A 26878-nucleotide genomic window follows, 5' to 3' on the forward strand; every position below is an offset into this window, starting at 1 on the left:
GTTCTGAGAATTGAGGGGTAAGAGATTATTGAAGCAGGTTGGTATTTTTCTAGTGGATAATGAGATATTTGGGGAATCATTTCAAACTCTTTAGATATTTGTGTGAAGAAATGGGAAGTCCGGAAGAATCCCCAAGAAGGTAACAAACAAGACAGTCATATGTAAATGCTTGTGCTATGTCTAAACACCTATGGTACCCTCTCGCCCACACACACCCTCTCCTGTGCCACCAACCTCTTCATTTATCATTAACTTCAGTCTGACAGGAGTGAGAAATTCTCAAGATGCTCCCTTGATCTCACTCACCTCTTCCTACCCTCTGCCCTCCTCATTCCTGGCCTGAGTCCACTCAGAGCACAGACTTCTCAGTTCTGGGGCCTCTTTCCCTCACTCTGCTCTATGAAATAAATACCACATGCACCAGAGTCCCTGGATAGTGATCACTTTGGTTTGGCTTTGGAAACCCACCTGCCAGTTGCCTATGAACTGAGTCTCCCTGGGGGACAGTGTCCCAACTGGCACCAGTCAAATGCTGTACAAGGCAGCTGTGGCTGGTCAGGCTCAGGTGGCCTATTTGGAGTCTCTGTTCCTACAGGCCTGGTAACTTCATTTCAGCCAAAAGCCTCTGAAGTCTTGCCGATGTCTGCTTAGCTTGGGGATGTTTGGGAATGGAGGGTGGAGAGCTGGGGGGCGGGAACTAATTAATGGGCTCCAGGATGGAATGAGATGAGTGATTTCAGGTGGTGTGAGAGAAGTGGCTACAGCTGGAGAAGACGTGCTGGCTGGGAGATGACGTCACCAGCTGAGGCTCCTTTCCCAGTGGCCCCTGGGGCCGGGTTGTTAGCATACAGGGTTGGGGTGAGGGAACCTGAGTCTCATCCAGGCTCCGGGTCTCCCCCAGAATAGGACCTACTTTTGGTCTCTCCCTCTCTGCTGGGCAGGTTCCAAGTAAGTGAGGCCTCTGGGGCCCTGTGAGCACTTAACCCCCTGGGAACAGAGCCCCAGGAATTAAAGCCAAGGGTTCGCCTGATGTCCCCAGAGAGCACCAGCTTGGGTGGTACCAGTTCAGGGTTCCAAGCCCAAACACTGAATGAAATATCCAACACAAGTATTTGTTTGAGCCTTTCTCCACTAGAGGGCAGAGGCTTTTCTGACTATGGCTAGGGTCCTAGTCCTTTTCCTATTTAGATTTCAATCAGAATTTACCAAAGGGGGAAAAAAAAATTGAATGAGCATCTACAAAAAGTGCCCACAAACCCTCTCACTTTTCTCCCTCCTCCCCTGCAAAATTGATATTCTCAACCAGACTGACTAAACAGATAGAATGGATGGAGTGGTTTTGTTTTCAAAATCGTTCCCACAGTCTGCAGAGCGTTAGACCCTAGAAATCCACACCTTAAGCTATGCTCATGGGGGCCTGGTGGATGGGCAGTGCTGGCTTGTGTGAGCTATGCAGTTTGGAGAAGGTACGTGCCCCAGACAGCTCTGACTTGATGTTATCAGGAGCACAGGGATGAGCTTCCCGGGAGTTATGGACAAATCCACAGAGCTTTCTGGGATCAAGATTTCTATTACAGCCGGAGGCGAGGAATTACAGGCTGTTGCTGAAGACGAAAGTCCAGGAAGGAGCCTCAGCATCTCCCCTCTTTCCTGCCCTGACTCTGAACCAAATGCAGACTGTCTTTCCCCTTTCTTCATCTCACATGGCTACATCTAGAAGTCCTTCTGCAGGGAGCTCTCTTTGCAGCTGCCCTCTTCCCTCCTTCCAGCTAAGAAGCAGAACAAGGATGAACTCTCGCGGGTGGATGGAGAGAATCTGTACTGGTATTTAATTCAGAATGGAATTTCCTCTGCTTTGAGGGTTTCAGTTCTGGTTTTACAATGCACAGGAGACATCAGTGATCATTAAAAGATTCTTCGGGAGATTCTCAAAATCAAATTCCTTTCATTTGTTAAAAATACAAACCCACAGAAAAAGGAGATCAAATAATGAAAGAGGTGGACAGAGAGCTGATGTTCATTGAGAATCAGAAAACCATCCTCCAGAGGGTATGCACTTGGGTGTCTGGGCAATAGGAATCTCAAACTGCTTGGGCTCCACCCTAGCCATACGGCTTTCCCTGTGACAGGCACAGCAGTTCCTCAGACTCAGGGACACACTGACCCAAGAGATGGAAGGAGCACAGAACAAACAGGCCAGCCATCATGTGAGAAGCAGCTGGGAGCAACTGGCGTGGCCCCAGCTTCAGAGACAGGAGCAGAGTCCTAGGGCCCAGCCCAGCCTGCGGCCCTCTCTGCTATGTTCTGCTATACCTTGTCTTTGTTCAGCCTTCCTCAGGCTAGCAATCCAGTTAAAAACCCTGCATGTGAGTGGCAGCCTTTCATCAGAAATGGCAGCCTGACAAACCCTCCACCTGATACTGTAGTTTTCGCTTGATCCTTTCTTGAACCTACATACCATGGCCCTGGAGAGGTAGAGTCAACCGTAGTGACTTCTTTCCTGGTTGCGGCTGTAGAATCTTGCATAAAATGAGGGCAGAGAGTTGCATGACTGAGGGTCATAGGAAGAACCAGAGGGCTCCTTGCTACAAGGAGATGCAGGAGCTTTGTTCTTGGCTCAGCACAGGGACCTGCTCTTCTAAGTCATTCCCCTCTGGCAAGAAGAGACTCGAAGCCCAGCACCAGCCTCTTCTGAGCTGGACCTGTGCAATGACTGCATTTCTGTCTGTGTGTGTCTGTGCACAGTGGCCTGGGGATACCAAGCATCACGAGGTAAAGATGAGTGAGGGGCTGGGGCAGGGGAGGAAGTTCAAGGCAGAGGTTTCCCATGGCCCTGTTTCTGTTGTGAGCTTGAGTCCTTTGGGGACTGCCTCTTCCAGGAAGACCTCTGAAGCCCAGAAGAGTGGGAGCCAAGTACAGCCACAGGCGCACTGCTGTTCTCCTTCGGCTGTGTCTGTGGTCTGCTTGCGCCAGAACCTACAAGGGTCCAGGCAGGGCCCCTTGAAGGCTGGGAGAGCAGCAGGAAGATGAGGGCTGGAGGTTACAGAGCTGGTCAGTGTTAGAGCAGATGCTCAGCTCCACCGTGGGCAGCGCTCTAATCAGCACTCAACTGGTCTGAGTTCCTTCTGCATCTTCTAGGACCAGCTGGTCTCTGCCAGTTTGTCTACCAGAATGAGGCACGTGTTTTATGATTAGGGCCCAAAGCAGTGAGATCATGCACTAGAATAGCTTCAAGTGGTGGGTAAAAGTTTAATCTTCCTTCCCAGTCCTTAACTCCTGCATAATTACAGCTTCAAACCTGAAATCTGCCTTCTCCAAACTAGTGATTTTACTTTGTTCCCTGGAGTCAGAAAAGGTCATAAGTTCTCCCCTCATTTACATAAATGCCTTTCCCCACAAGGACTTGCCCTCTGCACTTGGAAGCATAAGACTTGAAGCCAGCACTGGGGTCTCCTGAGTCTGCTCTCCTCTCCCAAGCCAGAAAGGGCCCCTCTGAAGGACTGTGGGTCCCCCTGAGGCTTCAGGCATAGAAACAGTCCTTTAAGAAGGAGTCTGCCAACAACTTTTAACCTGGACTGGGAACACTGATGTAAGGGAGCCATTCAACCAAATGTCAGTACTTGGTCTGCTGCTGCTGCTGCTGCTGCTAAGTCACTTCAGTCGTGTCCAACTCTGTGCGACCCCATAGACGGCAGCCCATCAAGCTTCCCCGTCCCTGGGATTCTCCAGGCAAGAACACTGGAGTGGGTTGCCATTTCCTTCTCCAATGCATGACAGTGAAAAGTGAAAGTGAAGTCACTCAGTCATGTCCGACTCTTTGCGACCCCATGGACTGCAGGCTCTTCCATCCATAGGGTTTTCCAAGCAAGAGTAGTAGAGTGCGGTGCCATCACCTTCTCTGAGTAGGTCTACCAGACAGAATAAGTATTTGAATAATCTACCGAACTTTTCTGGTTTTATGACTCTTTCAAGTCACAGATATAGCCCCCTTGGGTTTCCTTTGAGTCCACTGCTTATGTTCTTTGAAATTCCATCTTTATGTCCCCTAAAAATTCAAGATCAATAAACTTAAAACATACAAAAAAATAAAGAATATGGCATTTGGGCTGGCTCTAGAATTCCCCCCAAGCCCCTGCACGCACACTCAGTGGTTGACCTTGTTCTGCTTCTGTTTGGTGACACAGGTTCGTTCTCCTTTGCTTCGAATTGTTGGGGGAAGAAGAAAAGAGAGTCACCTTTCGGAGTGGGGAGACTCAAAACCAAGTGGCAGTTGCCGCTGGAATGGCATTATCTTGACCCGGAAGCCCCTGGGTTTGTGGAAGCTGCTAAGTGACTGCTGGTGGAGTGGAGGGGGGTCATCCGCTGGGGAGTTGTCACCGTGAAAGGGTCAGCAGGTGTTAACAGCACTCGTTAGGGCCAGCATCAAGCAGGCTGCTTCCTGAGGATTTCAAGTGTGGAAAACACCCGGAGGCAAAGTTTAAATGTCCTCTTGTTAATGTGACTCAAACAGATGCAATTACTTCAAAACCTATCAGTGCTGTTCAAGATAGTGTGACACTTCACTTTGCAGAGAACAAAATAAAATCAATACATATTTTTGAAAAATATTTACTTTGGTTGAAACGCTTTCAACCCCAGGAGTTCTAACTTGGAAAATAGCATTTAGTGTTCCTCTTTCATTTTGCACAGTAGCTGAGACACCTTCTTTTTTCCAGAGGGCTTACTTAGCCTAGGACCTCCTGGGTCTTATTCTCAATGAAACATTTCTGTATTCACTCTTTCTAGGCAGAAAACAAAATTTTAAATTACTGACCATAATGTTGGGACATAATGTGGCTTGTCTAAGAAAGTTTATGAGTCTTTTCGGATCCAAGAAGCCGAATGAGCCCTCCGCAGAGTTCCCATCTGAGTTTGCAGACACACAGGCAGGGAGAGCACATTTGTTTGCCTCTAAGAAAGGTATGGTTTATGGCAATGTTTTTCTTTATTTCTGACCTTGCTTGTAGTTACTAGCACACTTTGAAGGTAAAGATCACTTGAAAACTCTATTTTAGACAATATTTAATTAGTTCAGAAATTTCTTGAGGAAAACTTTGTATTTAAAAAATCATTACTTGTTTGAGATGAAGGTAAAACTTGTTTCTGGAAGATTCATTCACCAGTTTATATAGTCCATATGTTCATCTCTGAGGCCCTGAATACAAGTATCTTCAGGTATTTGAAGAAATTAATTTAATATTATCTGAAAGCTTTGAGTTTAGTGAATTAGAAAATTGTCTTTATTTGAAAATTCAAGATACTGTTGACATGCAAAAAGAATTCTATCTAAACTGTGAAAAAGTCAGTGTATTGGAGATGATGTTTCCTTAATAGGAAAACCCATCAATATTACTATGTCAAATGCTGGTTTGGAAATAGCTTTAATGCAATGGATAACTGTTAAAATAACTACAATAACTTTAGTATCGAGCCAAGATGATACTTGTGTGTGTGTGTGTACTACTTTTATCATTTGGAATCAAAATTTGAATTTTCAAAAATATTTTTAAAATGGATAAAAATGATACCATGCATTGTAAACTATAAGATGTGGTATTATCAATAATCTTCATATTGATAAATAGTTTTTAAAAAATTGTCTGGCAATGCTTATCCATTTCACAGAGAAGTCTATCTTATGATGGACTTTGGAGAGGCAGCATCAGTGAGTTAGGGCGACAGCCTCTGTGGCCCAGGTCTCTCTGGCCTCTTATCTACCAGGAGGAGGTACATGAGAATTCATCAGCTGGCCTGTGGATGAGATGGGGGACCCTGATGCCATTGAAACTTAGCCAAAGTATGGGACTTCAGGGCTGGCTCTTGATCCTCTGAGGCATTCTTCAATCTTGATCATTATTCCTTCCCGTGCCCAGAGCTCCTGGACACAGCAAGAAGACATTAGGGAGTGAGGGGAGAGAAGTGATCATACTGCGGGTTTAATTTACAGGCTGTAAGTCCAGGGAACCTAAGCAGCAGGTGACAAGTCAGCCTCTTGAGTGGTAGAAGTGGGCTCTGCCATTGTCCCTGAAGAGCCGTGATCTGTTCACGGGAAACTCTCTACTGACATCATCAACAGTGGAGGCAGGCGCGTGGCACTGACTGAGCTTCCTTCGCCTCACATCTGGGCTTAGCGGAGAGGACCAGGGCTCATCTTCCACAGCTCACAGTGTAACAGCAACCCTCTTTTTTCCCCCTATTTGCCTTGGAGTGCTCTGCAGGTCTCCCCTGGGATATTTCCTCAACTGCAGGGGTGATTTTTCTGATTACTGTCTTTCCTGGGCTTTACTATTTCACTTTCTCCATGCAGGTCAGCCTATTTGATATGCAGTTGAACAGAAGATAGAGTAGCTTGTGCTACAATGGTAGGGCTCCACTCTTCTGTGCCTCTTCTTTGGAAAGGGCATCTCAGAGACACTAGCATTCTCTGAACACTGCCCATGACTATTCTCTGGCTGAGAAGATAAGGTGCCAAGCAGTACCTTTGTGGTGGGCATCACTGGATCTGCAGTTAAGAAAGTGCCAAAGGTGGTTGTTAAAAGACAGTGAGGGGTTTATGGCCTCTCTTGGGCCCTAAGAATTGAAGGGGGAAGAGACTTGGAAGGCCCTGTCAGTGAGAAAACTAGAGACTCAGAGAAGGCTCACTGGCCACTCAGCCTCTCGTTGTGCTCAGGAATCTAGTGTATGAGAGATATTTTTCACAGGGATCTAGAATGGGACAGTAAAGCAAGTGTCCATCCTCTCTGGCTTGAGTGTGGGTGGCATTCTAGGACCCTCCCAGGCTGGACACTCTCATAACCCTCAGTGACCATCAGAGCAATGGTGGCCATGGGCAGCTAAATGGGCTGCAGAATTCTCAGGATCCACATACAAGTCGCAGACATTGTTTTTGGCCATACACGCATCCACAGTAACATCCTTTTCTCAGTTCATTAAGCCGTTTCTATAACTTTGCAAGTTCTGGCAAGGTGGCTGAGTTAGGAGGAGCCCAGGGTGGAGGGAAGAGCAGTGGACTGACTCTGATTACTCCATACAGCAGGACCGCTGCAGGAGAGGGAGGGGCGGAGTGGAGAAGGCACCGCGGCAACAGTAGCCACGTGAGGACCTCGTGCCAGCGGACAACTGGCAGAGGGATGCTTAGACTAGATTTGATAAGTTCCCTCTTTCCTACCTTCAGTGATTCTCTCTGAAGTCTTAAGAAAAGGGGCAAACAACCTCTGCTCATATACTTTGCATTTTCATTTCTAAGTATGTTCCCAAGCATGGGAATGTCTTGTTTGCACTTTTACTTTGGCAGTAAAGATGAGGGGGAAAAAGCATTCCACTCAAGCTCTTGAACAATCACTAGAATTACAATCTTCCTCCAGGCTTTCTTATGACATTATAAACTGTTTCAGTCACAACTATTCACTTTTCTTTGGCTTATGCTTTCTTGAAGTATTCATGGATAGCCCTTCCCCTTCTCCTCTGCCCCTTATTACACCCGCTTCACGCATGTTAACTAATGCATGTGTTTTTAAAGTGACAGCAATCCAGGAATCCCTCCCCCTCCAGTCCTATCCCCACTATCTCCAAAGTGGCACTGATGAGCCACGCTTTCTGGTATTTCCTTCTTTGGTAATTCCTTTCTATTGAATCTAGGCTGGCCCTATGACTTGCTCTTGACCCATAGTCTGTGGTGGGAATGACCCTGTGTTACTTCTGAGGTTATTTAGAAGAGCCTTGCAACATCTCCTGGGACATTGCCACATTGACTCTGGGAGAAGCCAGCCACTCCGTAACAAGTCTGATTGCCTCAAGACCTCCATGTTGTGAGGAAGCACAAGCTAACCACGTGGAGAGACTATGTGCAGAGAGGCGCCCAATCAGCCTTCAGCTGTTCTTGCTGTCCCAATGGAGGAGCCGCACATGGATGCAGAGTCCGCTAAGGATATCCTGCCCAGTCTGGCATTCAGATGATACCAGTCTCAGCTGCCATCTGATAGCAACCCCGAGACTCCAAGAGCGAGCAATCACCTAACCTCTGCTAACCCACAGAATCATGAAAGATAATGACTTGCTATTTAAACCACTAAGCTTTGAAGTGCTTTGCTGTGCAGCAATAGATACTTGGAACACCCACCATTGTAGGACAGGATGGCCATGAAGATAACCAGGCATTTTCCATATCTATCTTTTGTCAGTCTCATTGACGTAAGTATGAGAGTATGCCTTTCTTCTCTTCATATGAAATGTAGTTCCACCAATGGCCATGAGGGCTAAATCATTCCATTTAGAGTCATGACTATTGGGAGCATTTTGAAAATATCCACACTGTAGAAATAGTCCTTTCCCTCCCCTCCATTATTTCTCCCCTCGTCACGCACCAGTATACTTCCTGGATATCACATTGTCTGTGAAATGTGCCCAGTTCACTGGCTGCAACGATGCTTTTGCAGCAACAGGCATCCAAGGCAGGTTTCCTTGAAGACAAAGCCAGTGAGAGGAATGGGCTCAGAATCAGGGCCAGGTGGCAGAGGGAGACACTGGGTTTCTCCTCATCTCTTGGAACCAGCTTTTCTGAAGGTCTGTTCCAAAGATCCAACCAGGGTGTATCCCTTTCCACTGACATTACCATATTTTTTTTTTTTAAGATGATACTTTAATTTCCTTCTCTATTCTGGAAAAGACAATGGAGACTCCCCTTCCCCCCGAGTTCAATGAAACAAGGTTGGAATTTTTCAAAAGGAACATTTACTAGGAAACTAAAGGGAAACCAAACAGAATACAAGAGAACAGAGGCAGAGTTGCAGATGGGCTCAGGGAGTTCAAATTTATAACCAGCCTCTGGCCACAGCTGGACTGCTAGGCAAAGCTTTCCAGATACAAGCCACTTGCCTGCTGGCCCTTATTAAAGTCACCTTCTATTTCATACCAGCAAGCCAGTGGCATACTCAGCCCTCGAGGCAGGAAGATCTTGAGAGCAGGGGAACAATAGGCTCAGCTACCCCAGGATCTCCTACCAAGGCTCCCCATTCCAAGGACAAGTCAAAGCTTATTGGGATGGCTGCCTGATATCTACTGGGGCCAGTCTGGTTTCTCTGGGACCACCTTTCTGGGCTCATCTGCCAGGATCTAGAGATAATATTTCTGCTGACTATCTTGCTGGCACTAGTCCTTCATGCTTTGGTTCTAAACACTGGTATGATGGAAGATGTCTGAATGTGGAGGAATAGGCAGAGGGGAACCTTGGGCAAAGAAACTGAATTCTTCTCATGTCAGCAGACACAGGCAGAACCCTGGGTTCCCTGTCGATTTTTGAGGCTGAAAGCAAATCAGAGATGGAAATGGAATACACAGGCTGGGGAACATGTGAAGCTGGAACGTAGTAACACTGCCTCATACAACCAAAGATCTCCATCCTTTTAAGATGTGACATCAAGGTAGTTTCTTGTACCAGGCAGCCTTGGCAACAAGAACTTTCTGAAGACCTGCCTAGTCCGTGCTTCTACCCAGTTAATCCTGTATGGAAGTGTTAATTCAAATGAAGATAACGAGTTTCCCAGGAAGGTAAACTACAGCCCAACTATGGATTCTTTTGCAGAGAGGCTGTATGAAAGAGAAATGCTACCTTGGAGAAATGGTGCAAATGTATGGGCGGGATACCTCACACCAATGTTGGGGAACAGAGGATTACTAGGTAACACCCCCAGCCTCAGGGCATGCTGAGACCTTTGGTTTCATTTGTATAGAAGCAGAAGCAAGGAGGATGTGGAACACATCTGGCAGTGGGTTGGCTGATGTGGTCACAAAGGAAGCTGAGTAATGGATGTGATACCCGGGGAGAGCCCTTGACCTTCACTCTAGTAGGTACTTCCATTCCCCAAGTGCTATGAATGTGATATATGTATCTGGAAAGGAAAGGAAACCTGTCTGTGGTTGCCCAAGGCTATGCCTCTGGGCTGTTGCATATGGAAATACCCAGAAGGCACTCAGGCCAAGAAGGCCCCCAAAGCTGTGCCTTCAATCAGGGACCAGCTGTGTCATTTCTTCACGAACTCAGCTCACTCAATGGTACATCTGTTTCTGAGGTTCTTCCCTTAGAAGACAAATGTACCTGGGAAAGGGTATTTCAGATGCCTATGCCATTGAGATGCATGCCTCTCTAACAGGGATGACAATGAACTTTCATTCTACTTGCCAATACCAGTTGAAAGGAAGTGGCTGCTGGCTATTCTGAAAACAGTGCTGGGGATTCTGACTCTGGGTTTAGCAGAAGAGAGGGCCACAATTAACTGGTACTCACTGCCACAGACAAGGGAGTAGGCAGTGAATTTGCTGTGAACTAGACCGCTTTGCACTCGATTTTTTCCAGGGTAATGGCCTGCTTATCCTATTACTCTCCTGGGGCTATTCTTTGCAAAGCTGGAGTACTTCTTGGGTGAAATTATTTTCTGGAGATAGTTATTAGCTCAGTAGTAGTCCAGTGTGAATTAGATCTGCTGCCTACTTAGCACCTGGATAGATTTTAAGATACTCTGTCGTTCCAGGGCCTTCAAGCAAAACACCATGTCAGAGTGACACTGCCGGGGCAGCTGCTGTGAACCCCTCACCAAGGGCCCCGTGTTAATCATTGCGAGTCCTGGCACTAGGTGCTTTAGTACTCTCACTGTGTCAGGCGGTTCTTCCTCAGTCCAGTCTTGATTCTTGGCCAGAAGAGATGTGCTTCCCCTACAGCACACCACCTTAGGCCACCTGAAGATGGCTGGACCATCCACGTTCAGCAAACCCAACCTGGAAAGAGGGCCAGTTATTGCTGTGTTTACAGCTGAGCATTTGGTCACTAGAGTCATCTGGATGTTGTTGGATGGGAAAAGTTACTGAAGATCTCTGTAAGATGGTGGTCTTATTGGGTTCTTGACATAAGTGGTCCTCTTACCCACAGTCATCGTTTCTGTAGGAAAAAGAAACAAAAAGAATGCTTTGGTTTTCATTTATATAAATATATTTTATTTCAGTTTTCTCTTTTTAATTGAAGTACAGTTGATTTAGAATGTTGTCTTCATTTTTGCTAAACAGCAAAGCTGTTCTGTTACACATTCTTTTTAAAGTGTTCTTTTCCATTATGGTTTATCATAGGACAGTGAATATAGTTCTCTGTGCTATACAGTAGGAGTCTGTTGTTTATCCACCCTATATAGAAAAGTTTACATCTGCTAACCTCAACCTCCCACTCCACCCCTCTCCCAACCCCGCCAGCCTGTCCTCCCTGTCTTGGCAACCATCAGTCTGTTCTCTATGTCCATGATTCTATTTCACAGATTGATTCATTTGTGTCATATTTTAGATTCCACATATAAGTGGCATCACATATTTGTCTTTCTGACTTACCTTACTTAATATGATAATATGAGAACATGGAGTCGTTCTCCATGTTGCTGCCAATGGCATTACTGCATTCTTTTTTTAAAGCTGAGTAGTATTCCACTGCATATATGTGCCATGTCTTGTTCTTTTTTTACTTTATTTTTTGTTTAATTCTGTTTTTGGGTATAGCCAGTTAACAATGTTTTAGATTTCAGATGAATAGCAAAGGGACTTATCCATATATATGTATGTATCCAGTGCTTCCCCAAACTTTCCTCCCATCCAGGCTGCCACATAACAAGAGCTCTATGTGCTGTGCAGTAGTTCCTGGTTGGTTATCCATTTTAAATAGTGTGTACCTACCCATCCCCAACCCCCTAACTATCCCTCTTCTGCCCCCCAGCAACCATAAGTTTGTTTTCTAAGTCTGTGAGTCTCTTTATGTTTTGTAACCAAGTTCATTTGTATCAATTTTTTTTTTTTTTTTTACCATACATAAGGGAAGTCATATGATATGTTCTTCTTTGCCTGACTTACTTCACTCAGTATGACAATCTCTAGGTCCAGCATTATTTTATTCTTTTTTATGGTCAAGTAATATTCCATTGTATATATGTACCACATCTTCTTTACCCATTCATCTGTTGATGGACGTTTAGGCTGCTTCCATGTCTTTGCTATTGTGAATAGTGCTACTATGAACACAGGAGTGCATGTATATATTTGAATTAGAGATCTGTCTGGATAAATGCCCAGAAGTGGGATTGCTGGACCATATGTTAGTTCTTTTTTTAGTTTTCTTGAGGAGACTCCATATGGTTTTTTTACAATGGCTACATCAACTTACACTCCCACCAACAGTGAAAGATGATTACTTTCTCTCCACATCCTCTCCAGCATCTGTTATTTGTAGACTTTTTAATGATGGCCCTTCTGACTGTTAGGAGGTGGTTGCTGCTGCTGCTAAGTCACTTCAGTCATGTCCGACTCTGTGCGACCCCATAGACAGCAGCCCACCAGGTTCTGCCATCCCTGGGATTCTCCAGGCAAGAACACTGGACTGGGTTGCCATTTCCTTCTCCAATGCATGAAAGTGAAAAGTGAAAGTGAAGTCACTCAGTCGTATCCGACTCTTGGCGGATGGAGTGCAGCCTACCAGGCTCCTCCGTCCATGGGATTTTCCAGGCAACAGTACTGGAGTGGGTTGCCATTGTGCTACCTCATTGTAATTTTGATTTGCATTTTTTAATAATTAACAATGTTAAGCATCTTTTCATGTGCCTATTGGCCTTTGGAGAAATGTCTATTTAGTTCTTCTGTCCACTTTTTGATTGGATTGTTTGGTTTTTTGTTGTTGAGTTACATAAGCTGTATATTTGGAAATTAAGACTTTGTTGGTCACATTGTTTGCAGATATTCTCTCCCATTCTATACACTGTCTTTCCTTTTTTTTTTTTTTTTTGTCTGTGGTTTCCTTTGCTGTGCAAAAGCTTGTAATTTTGATTAGGTCACATCTGTTTATTTTTGTTTTTATTTCTACTGCCTTGGTTGACTGACCTAAGAAAACTTTTATGATTTTTGTCAGAGAATGTTTTGTGTATGATCTCTTCTAGGTATTTTATGGTGTCAGGTCTTATATTTATGTCTTTAAGCCATTTTGAATCCAGACAATACTGCAAAGCCACAGTAATCAAAACAGCATGGTATTTACACAAAAACAGACATATGAGTAAATGGAACAGAATAGAGAGCCCAGAAATATTAATAAACCCACACACCTATGCTCAGTTAATCTTTGACAAAGGAAGCAAGAATATACAAGGTGAATATACAACTGTAGCCCACCATGCTCCTCTGTCTATGGGATTTTCCAGGCAAGAGTACTGGAGTGGGTTGCCATTTCCTTCTCCAGAGGATCTTCCCGACCCAGGGACTGAACCCAGGTCTCCCGCATTGTAAGCAAGGCGCTTTACCATCTGAGCCACCAGGGCAGTCACACACCTATGCTCAGTTAATCTTTGACAAAGGAGGCAAGAATATACAAAGTGAAAAAAACACTTTTTAGCAAGTGATGTTTGGAAAATTGAAAGCACATAAATCAATGAAGTTAGAATACACCCTCTCACCATACACAAAAATATTTCCTTTATTTTTTAAATTGAAGTATAGTTTATTTATAATGTTTCAAATATATAGCAAAATGATTCAGTTATGCATATTTATATATGTTCTTTTTCAGATTTTTTTCCATTATAGGTTATTATAATTGAATATAGTTCCCTGTGCTAATAGTAGTTCCTTGTTTATATATGCTAGCGTGTATCTGTTCATTCCAAATTCCCAGTTTATCCCTCTCCCCTTTCCCTTTGGTAACCATGTTTGTCTTCTATGTCTGTCATCCATATGTTTTTAATGTGTATCAGACAAGTGCCAGGCTCTGTGACAGATTCTGTTGATAGAGATACCATGAGGAAGACACATATCCTGCTTTCAAAGAGCTCACAGTGGGAGATATTATTACAACATGAGAAGCTGAACAACAGAGATATGTGTAAAATGTGTAGGAGCAAAGAGGAGAGAAGAGCTAACTTTGAGGGGACTGAGGTCTATAGAGAGGACCATAAGATGTCTTGAGCTGGGCCATTTTGGCTGAAGAGGAGGTCATCAGGAGTGAAAGAGGGAAGGCCACTGTGGGCAGAGGAAAGAGCCTGTGCAGAGGCAGGAAATGGCATTGAAGGAACTATCAGAATGTGGTGTGAGGAGTGGAGTAGGAGAAATTAAGAAGACTGGGGAGCAGAGGGTCTGCGTGGGGTGACATACCTTCCCTGTTCTCAAGCTGTGAGGATGGGCTCTTTGACTGGAGCCCCAGACTTAAGAGTAGGAGGAACTCTTGTGAGTCACACTCAGCCCAGCATTCAACTTAATTTAAACTCAGGGCATCTTCCAATACAGACTAAGAGTATTCATGCTGCAGTTACAGAGAGAAAGAAAACTGCAGTTACTTCCATGGACACAGCAATAACAAAAATCAAACATGTAAACCATAGGAGAGCTGCAAACATTCTCAAACTGGAATGTCTGGAGTGCATTTCAAAGATCAAATGTTCATGTGTGAGGCCATCACAGAAGGTAACACAAGCCAGAGGGTACCCGGAAGAAGGAAAACGAGTCTGTCTCTGACCTTTGGCTCTAAAGTGTGTGCATGGGTGTGGGCATACCCATACCCCTGGGAAAGGATATTATTCTCTGGATAAGGAGGAAAATGTGAATGGATACTTCCCCTATATTGTGATTCAAATACAACAAAAGTTCCCAGATACTCTGGAGCACCCTCCAATTGGCTCTACTTCCCAACCCACCATCCACATTAGGTGCTGGTTCCCAAAAGCCCTTTTGTCAGCTGTGAGACTCATACCTGCAGGGCAGCTTGCCAGTTCCTGAATCTTTTCTTATCAGGAAGGCAAGCCATCAACAGGCTCAGGCCCACCAATGAATGCCATGTGGTCTGGAATTAGTGTGCTGATATTAGCCAGGGCGGCCACATGCCTTCAGTTTTTGATTAACTATAGTGATATGAACTTTACAAACCCTTAAAAGAACCGTCTGAAGCTCTTTACTGAAGGATACAGGGATGTAGAGAGATTAATTTTCCCAAAGTCATGTTATCGGAGCTGGAATTTGATCCCAAGACTTCTAACTAGTTTAAGCTTCACAGTATTTACAATACCCAAGACATAGAAGGAACATAAATGTCCATCAACAGATGAATGGATAAAGAAGATGTGATACACACACAGGAATACAACTTGACCAAAAAAAAAAGATTGAAATAACGCCATTTTCAGCAACATAGAGGACTCAGAGATTATCATACTAAGTGCATGTTCACAAAGATAAATACAAGATATCACTTATATGTAGAATCTAAAATATGACACAAATGAATTGATCTACAAAACAGAAACAGACTCACAGACATAGAAACAAAGGAAAGGGGGTTAGAGAGGGATAAATTAGGAGTTTGGGATTCGCAGATACAAACTACTGTACATAAAATAGAGAAGAATAAGGTCCTACTATATAGCACAGGGAACTACGTTCAATATCCAACAATAAACCATAAGGGAAAAGAATATGAAGAATATATATAAACTGAATCACTTTACTATACACCAAAAAAAACACAACCTTGTAAATCAACTACACAAATTAAAAATCTTTTAAAATGAAATTAAATAAAAAGTGGAAGCTTTAGCAATTGCATAATTTCTAAGTGCACTGTACAAGTTCAGTCTATACATCTGAGCTTCCGTCTTGGTTTTCTAGACACTCTGAACCTAGCCAGATGGGGAAACTTTAAGAAACCCTAGTCCAAGATAGTAGCATGCAGCAGGTGCTGTATTCCACTTACAGCTTCCCACCTTCTTATTCCATTTCTCTGGATTCCCCTGGCCAGTGGCCTGCATATGTATCTCACTTGTCCCTTCAGTTCTCGATCTCATCCTTCCCCATTATGACCTTAGTTTCATTTCTTCATCTGCAGAGTCCCTTCAGACTGCTTTGGGTAGAGCTCTTCCTAAACATTCAGCCTCTTGGACTACTTTTGCATCTGGTTTGTTGCCTAAGGCATGTATAGAGGGCTGGGCTATGACCTCAGCCCATTTTTTTTTACCAGTCCCCATACCCAGGAATACTACCAGCAGAGGCCATGCTGCCAATGGCCAAATCACAGCACAGCTCCAAGATGACCTCTTTAGCTGGGCTTTGGTCACTTGGTGAATTTTGTTATGTGACTCAAGCTCAGCCCCTGGGAATACTGCGGAGGGCCCTACTGGTCTACCCCTTCTTCAGCTGGGTGAATTTTCTGGGTCCTGATCCTGCCTGATCTCAGCATCCTTGTTTCCCTACTCTGAACAGTGCCACTAAGTCCCCAGAGTGCCAGCCCACAAGATGAAGTCTGCCAGCCCACAAGACGAAGGGATAAAGAAGTTTCAACACATTTGGTGGAGGGGTATGGTCACTTCTACCAGGAATCTTAGCATTTTTTCTTCAAAAAGAGAACAAATGAAAAACAGACAAATACATGAAATAATCATTACAGCTGAATATTTTTAACACAATCTGCTCAGAAACTGACTGATTAAATATAAAATTTTGAGTATGCCATGGGTGGATTGTGCTGTGGCTCAGTTCCTTTTGTCTGTGCTGTGGAAGACTTGAAAAACTCAACCAATGTCAAACAAACAAACAAACAAAAAAAACCCAAAAAGCAAATAATACTTTTCTAAACACTTATAACCTAATAAGTGGTTACTTAGCCAAGATTTCTAATAAATGAGGTATGAGGAAAGATTTTTCCACAGTTTAGAAGAGCACTGACCCAGCAGGGGTGGTGGTGGGATGGGGTGGTGGAGACTGTGGCATCCAGACCAGAGACAGCAGTGATGGTTCGAGCTCTGGTGGCCATGAGGCTGTGTGGCTGGTTTCAGTGCCGGTGTCAGGACCAGGGGGCAGAAGAAAAGCAGCGTCCTTGTTATCAGGCAGTACCAGGTGTTTAGAAGGTATTAGGAACTTCAGTAGCATCAACAGGAAGTGGTGGTTACAGTCTTATCTGAACAGAGGGGATTTTAAGCAAATTCAATTGTCCTGAGACATATGGATTTGATTTGAATGAAATTGAATTGAAACCAAAGATGAGAACTGTCCCGATGAAAACTGTAATGTGAAGTGACATTTCGATCACAAAAATGACAGCTGATGTGAGTCAGGCCATTGAGACTGACCCCAAATTAAGAACATGAAAAGATTGAGTGGATCATTAGATAATATCTGCCTGTGAATTGGAAAATGGGTTTTGATTACAGGAAGTATCTAAGGGCTTTGAAATAGGAAGCCTGTTGAAAATTGAAGTGACTCATTACATGATTCAATCTTATTGTACTTAAAACTGTTAAACTTGTACTTTAAAATTTTATTTAAAAAGCATAAAAATCTTGGGATTTTGCTTCTTATTTACTACTTAACACAGATCTGCAAATATATGAAGAAACACCATCCCCTGCCCGCTTAAAATCTGAGTCTTCCCTTTTCAATTTCCCCAAGGAGGGCTGTCTTCACTTTCCTTTGCCTCTTGAAGAATCAGCATGTTAAAGAAAGTGTGAAGGTAACTGCATTTCCAGCCAGGTGTGTGTATGCTGTGTTAGTTGCTCAGTCGTGTCCAACACTTTGCAACTGGAGCCTGCCAGGCTCCTCTGTCCATGGAATCTCCAGGCAAGAATATTGGAGTGGGTTGCTATTTCCTTCTTCAGGGGATCTTCCCAACCCAGGGATCAAACCCAGCCAGGTGACTGGGGCCAAAGACAGAAAACGGAAACATCCATTTGGGTATTAATTACTATTTATTGAGCACTCAAGCACCCTGCTTTGCCCTAAGAGATTTGCAAACCTTATCTCGTTCAGTCCTTGCCTTGACCCTCTGTGATAGATGTTAAATTGCTTTTTTTTTTTTCTTACAAAGGTAACTGAGTCTGAGAAAAGCCAAACAACAACAAAGGTTGTAAATAGCAGAGCCAGGAGCTGCCATCATATGTGTATGGATCCAAATGTGTGCTCTTAGGTCCTGTGCCCGGGACAGCAAATTATGACACCTTGAATGCCAACTCCATTATGGTGCCCTTCTAAAAAGGAATCTCTGTTCAGAAAGGAATTCTGAACAGTCCAGAGTTCATAGGAAAGTGTTAAGATCCACTGTCAAGTCAACCTTGAAGGGAAGGCGGTGAATGGTGACATGTGTGACATACAGGCTGTTACTAAGAGGGATTCATCAGAAAAAAGAAGCAAGGGCTATAAGTGTGGCATTGTTCAAAAGATAAGAAGACCGTTGTCATGGCTTTTCAGATGAAGGGGCAAGTTAGGGAACTGCTGCAAGGAAAAACTTATTCCAGTTGATGAAGAGGACTTTTGGGGTTGGTTACTCCAAGTTTACATTCAGTACATTTATTCTTAATTTGTCCCACAAGCATTTACTGAGCACCAGGCACTAGAAACACAAAGATGACCAATACACACCCTTCTCTTGAAGAGCTCACAGTTGTCAGTAGATGACTTGAGAACTAAGGCTGATGAGAAAGAAAAGGGAAAGTAAATGAAGTCTCATCAAGAAGCTCATTTGTAACTGCTAAGTGCTACACGCCTGTGTATGTGTGTGTGCATGCGTGTGCAGTGGTAGCTCCATCTACTCAAATCAGAGAAGGAAGAAAAAAGTTATGATAAAAAAATTGGGTGAGGGTTAATGTTGAAAGGGTCTTAGGATATATGTGACACACTAGATTGAGCAATAAAATTCCACTTCAAAAGTCTGAGGATGAGGATTTCCCTGATGGTCAAGTGGTTAAGAATCCACTTTTCAAGGCAGGCTTCCCTGTGGCTCCAACAGTAAAGAGTCTGCCTGCAATGCCAGAGATCCAGGTTCGATTCCTGGGTTGGGAAGATCCCCTGGAGAAGGGACTGGAAACCCATTCTAGTATTGTTGCCTAGAGAATCCCATGCCCATGTGTTGCAACTACTGCTGTAACTACTGAAGCCTGAGAGCCTAGAGCCTGTGCTCTGCAACGAGACGCGACCACAATGAGAAGCCTGTGCACGCTAAGAAAGACCCAGCACAGCAATAAATAAAGAAAGCCTAAGAAGTCTCTTGCTGGCAATGCAGCTAGGAGAAACCAATCAGGAGAACATACAGCCCTTGTTAATGAACAGCTGTGGTGAAACCTCCCTGGGAGGCAACCATGCCCATCCCAGGTCCTGGCACAGGTATCCTGTCTTTGTAATTTGGAACTCAGATCTTGGGTAATCTCAGTCACTGTAGAGGACTTGAAGAGATAATTCTATTCCTGTCATTAGGAATAGTAACTTTGTAATGCCAGAAAGATGTAACAAACAAGAATTACAAATGATGAATTGATGCTTTTGTGTAAGTTATATTTATTTGAGTATAATAGCACAATTTTGCTTTGTTTATGCTTTTAAGGTCAATGGTTAATGAAATGGTATAGTAGAAATTTACCAGATTTATGATTTTAGTGCACATATTTAGGAGAACTTAACTTGCTAAATTTATAGTCAATAATATTCCAATGTTTAGGAAAATCCAATATACTAAATTTATGAACTTGGTTTTTCAAAGATTTTATTTATTTAATATTGACTTTGCTGCTTCTCTGTTGCTGCACAGGCTCTTCTCTAGTTGCCCGAGGTGGGAGCTCCTTTCTAGATGGGGTAGACTCAGCAGTTGCAGCTTCCAGGCTCTAGGGCAGTGGCTCAATAGTTGAGGTGCATGGGCTTAGTTGCTAAGTGGCATTTGGGATGTTCCTGGATCACGGACTGAACTCATGTCTCCTGTATTGGCAGGTGGATGTTTTACCACTGAGCTGCCAGGGAAGTCCTGAGTTTGATTTTTAAGATGCTGAAATGCTCAAAGTAATTTAAGCCAAATGTATAAGATTTTATTTATTAGCATTATAAGAGTTAATATTCCTTGAGAACAATTTGGTTTAACACCTACTGTGTTAGATATTTGAAATGTTTGACATAACAACTTGTGACCTTAGTTTGAAATGTTTAAGGGAAAATAGTCAATCATTGTTTAAACAGTACTTAAATATTAGAAGAGTAGTTTTTTTTTTTTTTTTTTGCTAGATTTATAAAGTTTTTTTCCCTTTAATTTGAAATATTTAAGAGAATTTGATTAAGTGTGAAATTGGCTTTAGAACTCTAGGGAAATTTAATCTGTCAAATTAATGAGCTAATTGAGAATTAAGCAAAGAACAAGTAAAACTGAGCATTTTAGTTTCACAACTAAATGATTAGATTTATAACCATTATAATAGTTAACACTATGCAGGATTTAGTATGTACTGTTCTAAGCATATTACATGTATTAATCCATTTATCTCCTCACCAGTTCTCTGAGGTGGGTCCTGTTATTATTCTCATTTTATAGATGAGGAAACTGAGGTACATAGATGTCAAATAAGTGCCTTACCAAGTGCTTCCAACTAAACTGCTTCAGTTCAGTTCAGCTGCTCTGTGTGTCTGACTCTTGTGGCCCCATGGACTGCAGCATGCCAGGCTTCCCTGTCATTCACCAACTCATGGACCTTGCTCAAACTCATGTCTATTGAGCCGCAGATGTGGTCAGAGCAGGTAATCAGGGTCAGATGAGGTCATGAGGGTGGGGCCCTCATGATGGGATTAGTGCCCTTATAAGATGAGTCACCAGAGAGCCTCTCTCCTGCTCTCTCCCTGCTTCTGTCCACCCACCATGTGAGGACACAGTGAGAAGGCTGTCATCTTTGATCTAGAAAAAGAGCTTTCACCAGAATGCAATCATGCTGATCTCTAACTTCTAGCCTCCAGATCCCTGAGAAAATAAGCTTCTGTTGTTTTAGCCTCCTAGTCTGTGGTATTTTGTTATGGCAGTCTGAGTTAAAAAGCCTCTTGATGAAAGTGAAAGAGGAGAGTGAAAAAGTTGGCTTAAAGCTCACCATTCAGAAAACGAAGATCATGGCATCTGGTCCCATCACTTCATGGGAAATAGATAGGGAAACAGTGGAAATGGTGTCAGACTTTATTTTTTTGGGCTCCAGAATCACTGCAGATGGTGACTGCAGCCATGAAATTAAAAGACGCTTACTCCTTGGAAGGAAAGTTATGTCCAACCTAGATAGAATATTCAAAAGCAGAGACATTACTTTGCCAACAAAGGTCCAGCTAGTCAAGGCTATGGTTTTTCCAGTGGTCATGTATGGATGTGAGAGTTGGACTGTGAAGAAGGCTGAGTGCCGAAGAATTGATGCTTTTGAACTGTGGTGTTGGAGAAGACTCTTGAGAGTCCCTTGGACTGCAAGGAGATCCAACCAGTCCATTCTGAAGGAGATCAGCTCTGGGATTTCTTTGGAAGGAATGATGCTAATGCTGAAACTCCAGTACTTTGGCCACCTCATGCGAAGAGTTGACTCATTGGAAAAGGCTCTGATGCTGGGAGGGATTGGGGGCAGGAGGAGAAGGCGATGACAGAGGATGAGATGGCTGGATGGCATCACCGACTCGATGGACGTGAGTCTGAGTGAACTCCGGGAGTTGGTGATGGACAGGGAGGCCTGGCGTGCTGCGATTCATGGGGTCGCAAAGAGTCGGACATGACTGAGCGACTGAACTGAACTGAACTGAACTGATACTAGTTTCCTTGATTTCTCTTCTTTCCCCTACCTTTAAGTGTTGGAATGTCCCAATTTTTAGTCCTTGGGCTTCTTCTCTTCTCCATTTACATCTGGACCTACTTCTGGAATTCTAGATTTCTGTCTCTAACTGCCACGTGATATCTCCCTGTAGATGCATCCAGTGGATGTAGTTAAGTAGTTAAGTCAAATGTAGTTAAGTCCAACTCCAGAGTGCCCTACATAGGCACTCCCCCTGTGGCCTTCCTCAGCTCACTTGTGGGAACTCTACCCCTTCACTTCTGTTACCTCCATCCCTTCACTTCTGTCACACCCTACATCAGCAAGTCCTGTTAGGTCTCCTTCCAAAATCTATCCAGAATGTAACCACTTCTCAACTCTACCCTTGCTTCTACACCGGCCCAAGCCTCTACTGCTTCCATCTAGATCGTAGTGGCAGACTCCTAAAGGTTCTCCCCACTTTCACTCTTGCCCCGATATAGTCTATTCCAAACACACAGAACCAGAGGGAATGGTTGTAAGCCATCACGTCACATCTCTCTTCAAAATGCTGCAATGGCTTTTCCGTTCACCTCAGAGTGGTAATCAAAGTACTTATGAAGATCACTAGGTTCTGTGCAACTGGGCCCCACCCACCCCGTGTACCTTTCTGATCTCATTTCTATTACGCTCCCTCTCAGCCCCATTATTCTCCCACACTGCTTACCTCACTCCTTGTACAGGCTTCCTACAGGCCTCAGTGTTGGCTGTTCCTCAGCCTGTATTTCTACATGGCTTGCTCCCTAATCTCTTTCAAGTGTTTGCTCAAATGTTTTAATGCTCCTCAAGGCCTACCATTACCTATATTAAAATAAACCTTCTTTTAAAACACACAACCAACTAACCAACCAACAACAACTGGGACTTCCCTGGTGATCCAGTGGTTAGGACTCTGAGCTCTCAATGTAGGGGGCTCAGGTTCAATTCCTGGTCGGGGAACTAGATACTGTGTGCAGCAATTAAGACCCCGTGCAGCCAAATTAAAAAAAAAAATTTTTTTTTTAACTTTTTAAAAATTAAAAAAAAATTTTAATTAAAAAAAAAAAAACTGAAAGAAAAATCACTACCACATTTCTGATTCTCCTCGTTTTCTTATATTTTTCACAGTACTTATTACCTCCAACACAATGTTCACTTACAATGTTTCTTTTTTGTTCCTCTTACTAAAATATAAGCTTTCAGTTCAGTTCAGTTCAGTTGCTCAGTTGTGTTCGACTCTTTGTGATCCCATGAATTGCAGCATGCCAGGCCTCCCTGTCCATCACCAGCTCCGGGAGTTCACTCAGACTCACGTCCATCGGGTCAGTAATGCCATCTAGCCATCTCATCCTCTGTCGTCCCCTTCTCCTCCTGCCCCCGATCCCTCCCAGCATCATAAATATAAGCTTTATGAGGACAAAAGTTTTTGTCTATTTCTTTCTCGCAGATGGATACTCAGAGTAGTATGGCACTCAATTAATATTCACTGATGAATAAGTAAATGACTGAGTCCCCCACTTCCCTCTCAAAGTGATTGTTTTAAAGGCAGCTGGACTGATCATTACTTGGACAGAATGCCACAATATAACAAATGATGCAGGAATGCAAGGAGAATCTTGAAAGGTTGTTGAGACAAGCAGCCAGTATGGTGAGCACAAGGGTGAAGGAATTCTGAGCTTCCTGGAGGAAACAGTCACGGATCTTCCATTGTACTTTTAAACTCAGGTGATTCTTTTGCAGAGATCTTTGTGAGAACTGTCTGTTCTTTTGTTTTGCCACAAATATCACCTGAGACGATGACTGAGAACTTGCCTGCACTGAATAGCTCTATGGCTGCCGTCTTTCACTTGGAGAACTGGGTGCTGGAAGGAAGGTAGAGCTCATTTAGTCCTCAAAAAAAGGGAGCTTCTTCAGCTTTCAGAGCTAGCACTGGGTTACTTGTATACATTAATAGAACCATATGCCTGTATGTTTGAAAATATGACATCCAGAGTCTTTCTAACAAATCAGCAATCATTTTCCAAGTTGTAAGACAGAAGAAACCGGAATTCTATCCAACAAGAAATTATTCGACACTGACTTTGTGCCAGGCGTTTTGCCAGGTACTGGTTACATAATGATGAATAACAGTCTCTATCCTCAGGGAGCAATTGGATGTGCTGCAGGTGACTCGTACACAGATAACATCAAGTGTCATCAAATGCTAAGTACGGGGTGAACACAGGGGACCAGGAGAACTCAGACCAGAGACATTTAACTCATAGTGGGAGGATCTTCAGAGTGCTTCCTGAAGAAAATGACAAGTGATAAGATGCTTAAAAGATAAGCTGGATCCAGCCAGGCAAAAAGGGGTGGACAGGACAGCACACACACAAAAAGAAGGGAAAGCAGGAGCAGGGGCCACGGAGTGAATAAAAAAGCATGATGTGGACCACTGATAATTGGGCCCAGCCTCAACATAACAGGAGGAGGTGGGGGAGGAGTCACAGAGGACCTTGAATGTCAAGATAAAGAACTTGATCTTGTTCAGGACAAAGCAGAGTAACTGAAGGATTTTAAGTATGAGAGCAACATGTCAGATTTGTGCTTGAGGCTTTGTGTGAATTAAGACACAGGAATCCTGCCCGGCACACCCACCACTTGTCAGTGGAGAGGAGAGAGGTGACCTTCACCTTCCTAGCTCTCCTCAGCCCCGCTCCCTGGTGAAGGTACTGCCTACAGGGCAGTCTGCATAGCCCTGGGGAAGAAGCTCCTGTGGGGACTTAGTTATTAAAGGTAGAGTCCAGATCCTATGTTGTTAGCCTGAGAAGCTGGGGTCAGGAGAGGCAGGATTATTCTGCACAATGACGCGAAGTGCGCTCCTTCCACGCAGCTTCCTATTGGCAGGGACAGTATTAGGTGGATGCTTCTTTCTCAGGTTATAGAACTTTCAGTTTCCCATGAGCTGTTTTGATTCTGCAGTCACTCCCCAACCCTTAGGAAAGCTTCATTCAACACTAGAGCCTGGCTCCAGCTGTGTTTTGGGAGAACTGAGGCAGCGCTATGTCCACACTTGGGGAAAGCAGGGCAGAGAGAAGCTGGGGGCTGGAAACAGCATTTCCAAGACCTCCAAAGACGGGCAGCAGAGAAACCCAGGCGCAGCTGGAAGGAGAAAGGGTGAGCACAGTGAGACGCATGAGACACGCAGACAAGCATTGTTTAGGGGTTGGTTGAGCCAAGAGAGGACAGGAAGTCAACTTAGGGCAGCAGAAAGGGCAGAGGCTCAGATCAGACAGGATCTGAGGACCCTGGTCTTTCATCAAGGGGATGGAAATACAGTGATAAGGGAGAAAAGTGACTGAGAGTATAGCAAGGCCAGGGAAACAGTGGCTGGTGCTGCATGAAGTGGGGATTGGTGTTACCTGTGGGGATGCTGCACTCACCTGGCTTTGTTAGGAGCACCTGGCCTGTCAGACGAGGAGCAAGCAGAGGGGACTGGATGAGGAGGCTGAACTCAGCTCCTCTCCCTGGGGCTCCTGACGAGGGTGAGGGTGGGACACGAGACTGCAGGGGCAGCCCCTGACTCCCTAGGACTCTGCATCCCACCCACAGCTCTTCCCAAGTCTTTGCTCTGCTGTCCACTTCTCATTCTGGGTCTCTGTCCAGTGTCATCTCCCCACCTCCCCACATAAAGCCGGCTCCCACCCGCTCCTATCACGTTTGTTGTGTTTCCATCCTCCATCTCATCGAGACTCATTTTCTGTTTATTTTTACGGAATATCTGTCTCCTTCGCCAGAACGAAAGCTCCATGGTGCCAGGCATTTTGCCTGTTGCTTGAACACTGGTTCCCCGAGAGTGGAAGAGCAGGCAGCAGGTGCTCAGTGAACACGGACTGAATAAATGCTGAGAGCAGACATCATCAGCACAGCTGAAGACTACGGTGGGGACTGACGTACACCAAAGGCCAGCCCCCAGCAGTTAGAGGAACATAGCCTGGAGTGTGTTCCCAGCTCACCCGGCCACCACCCCCTCCATCACCTCTCCACCACAGCGCTGAGATGCTGAAAGTAAGACAGCTCTCTCTTCATCCCCTTCCACCCAACCCCACTGTCAGCTATCTGGACCAAGACTGGGCACCCAAGTCAAGATGGGCAATGAGAGAGCCTTCAACGGGAAAATGTAAAAGAGTACGGAAGAGAAAAGACAGAGGGATGTGAATGTGTGGGGCGGGGGTGGGGAGAGACGAATGTAGTAGATGATGAAAGGAGAGAGCGGAGTCAAAGCAAAAAATAAACAAACATCTGGTTTTCCTAAAGTTTCCAGTTTCGGCCCCAGTCCTTCCTGGAACATAGATACCTCCCCACCCTCGAATTCCAAGAAACTTCCCTCAACTCTTACAAAAAGTCCCAAGCTAGTTCCATTTGTTTTCTATTATCTAAACAGAACTTCAACTAGAGGAGGAGGTTCTAGGTATGCATGTCCTGCCATATCCCAACCTGCCCGAAGCCCACGAGGCTCTCCACAGCCTGAGCCAGAAGCTGCCGTGTCAGGGGGTGAAGCCATGCCCTGCACGAGGTGGGGCTGAGAGTTACTCCTGCAGTCTGCAGCTGGGCAGTGCTCGTCACCTGCAGGTCCCAGTGCCCCCTGTCCTAACTGTTCTCACTTCATGGTTCCAGTCCTGTGCTAGGACTTCCGTGTGCCTGACTCTGGAGGTCCCACCACCCTGCCTGCCCCTGCCAGCCTGGCAACCTGTCCCTGGCACAAGTCCCGCACCAGCATCCCGTCAGCTACCCATCGTGCACCGCTCTCTGAGCCTTTCTTCCCTGTTCCCACTCTCACTTCTCTCCTCCCCTCCTCGTGTGGCTTCGGTCCCCTCGACCCCCAACTCCCAAGCTGGGGCGTGCTGGGTGAGGAGATGCGAGGTGACGTGAGCAGTGCCGCTTCCCTGTCCCTCAGTCTGTCTCCCAGCCTCCTCAGGACTCACGAGCACTTTCCCCACCACTCAACTCTGCTTTCCTTTGATTGGTTCCACTCTGGGCTAGGTTCAGCTACTGTGATGGCAAGACTACCGCTGACTGCTCCACACTGGCAACCTCACAGCTGGGTCCAGTGGAAAGACGTGACTCCTCCTGACAGTTCCAGCCAAACTCCCGGCCCTTAACTGGGTCACGGGGCTGCCCTGAACCAGCTCCTGATTTGTTGGGTGGACACAGACCAGGCACACATGGAGCATGGAGCGGAGGGTGAGGCCAGGTCTACCCAA

The 26878-nt window shown here is 44.8% G+C and overlaps 1 protein-coding gene across 3 annotated transcripts in view; it reads right to left on the bottom strand.

The window, feature by feature from the left end:
• Positions 1-8746: 8746 nt before the first annotated feature.
• The window catches only part of SYT9 (synaptotagmin 9), a 381537-nt gene continuing 363405 nt past the window's right edge, over positions 8747-26878 (bottom strand). For all 3 annotated transcript variants that reach the window (XM_059875116.1, XM_059875115.1, XM_015474712.2), the window contains one exon: positions 8747-10969. In XM_059875116.1, coding sequence (XP_059731099.1) covers positions 10961-10969 — 9 coding nt within the window. In that variant the 3' untranslated portion in view covers positions 8747-10960. The remainder of the gene's footprint in view (positions 10970-26878) is intronic.

This window comes from Bos taurus, chromosome 15 (assembly GCF_002263795.3).
Source record: "Bos taurus isolate L1 Dominette 01449 registration number 42190680 breed Hereford chromosome 15, ARS-UCD2.0, whole genome shotgun sequence".
NCBI classification, from domain to species: domain Eukaryota; kingdom Metazoa; phylum Chordata; class Mammalia; order Artiodactyla; family Bovidae; genus Bos; species Bos taurus.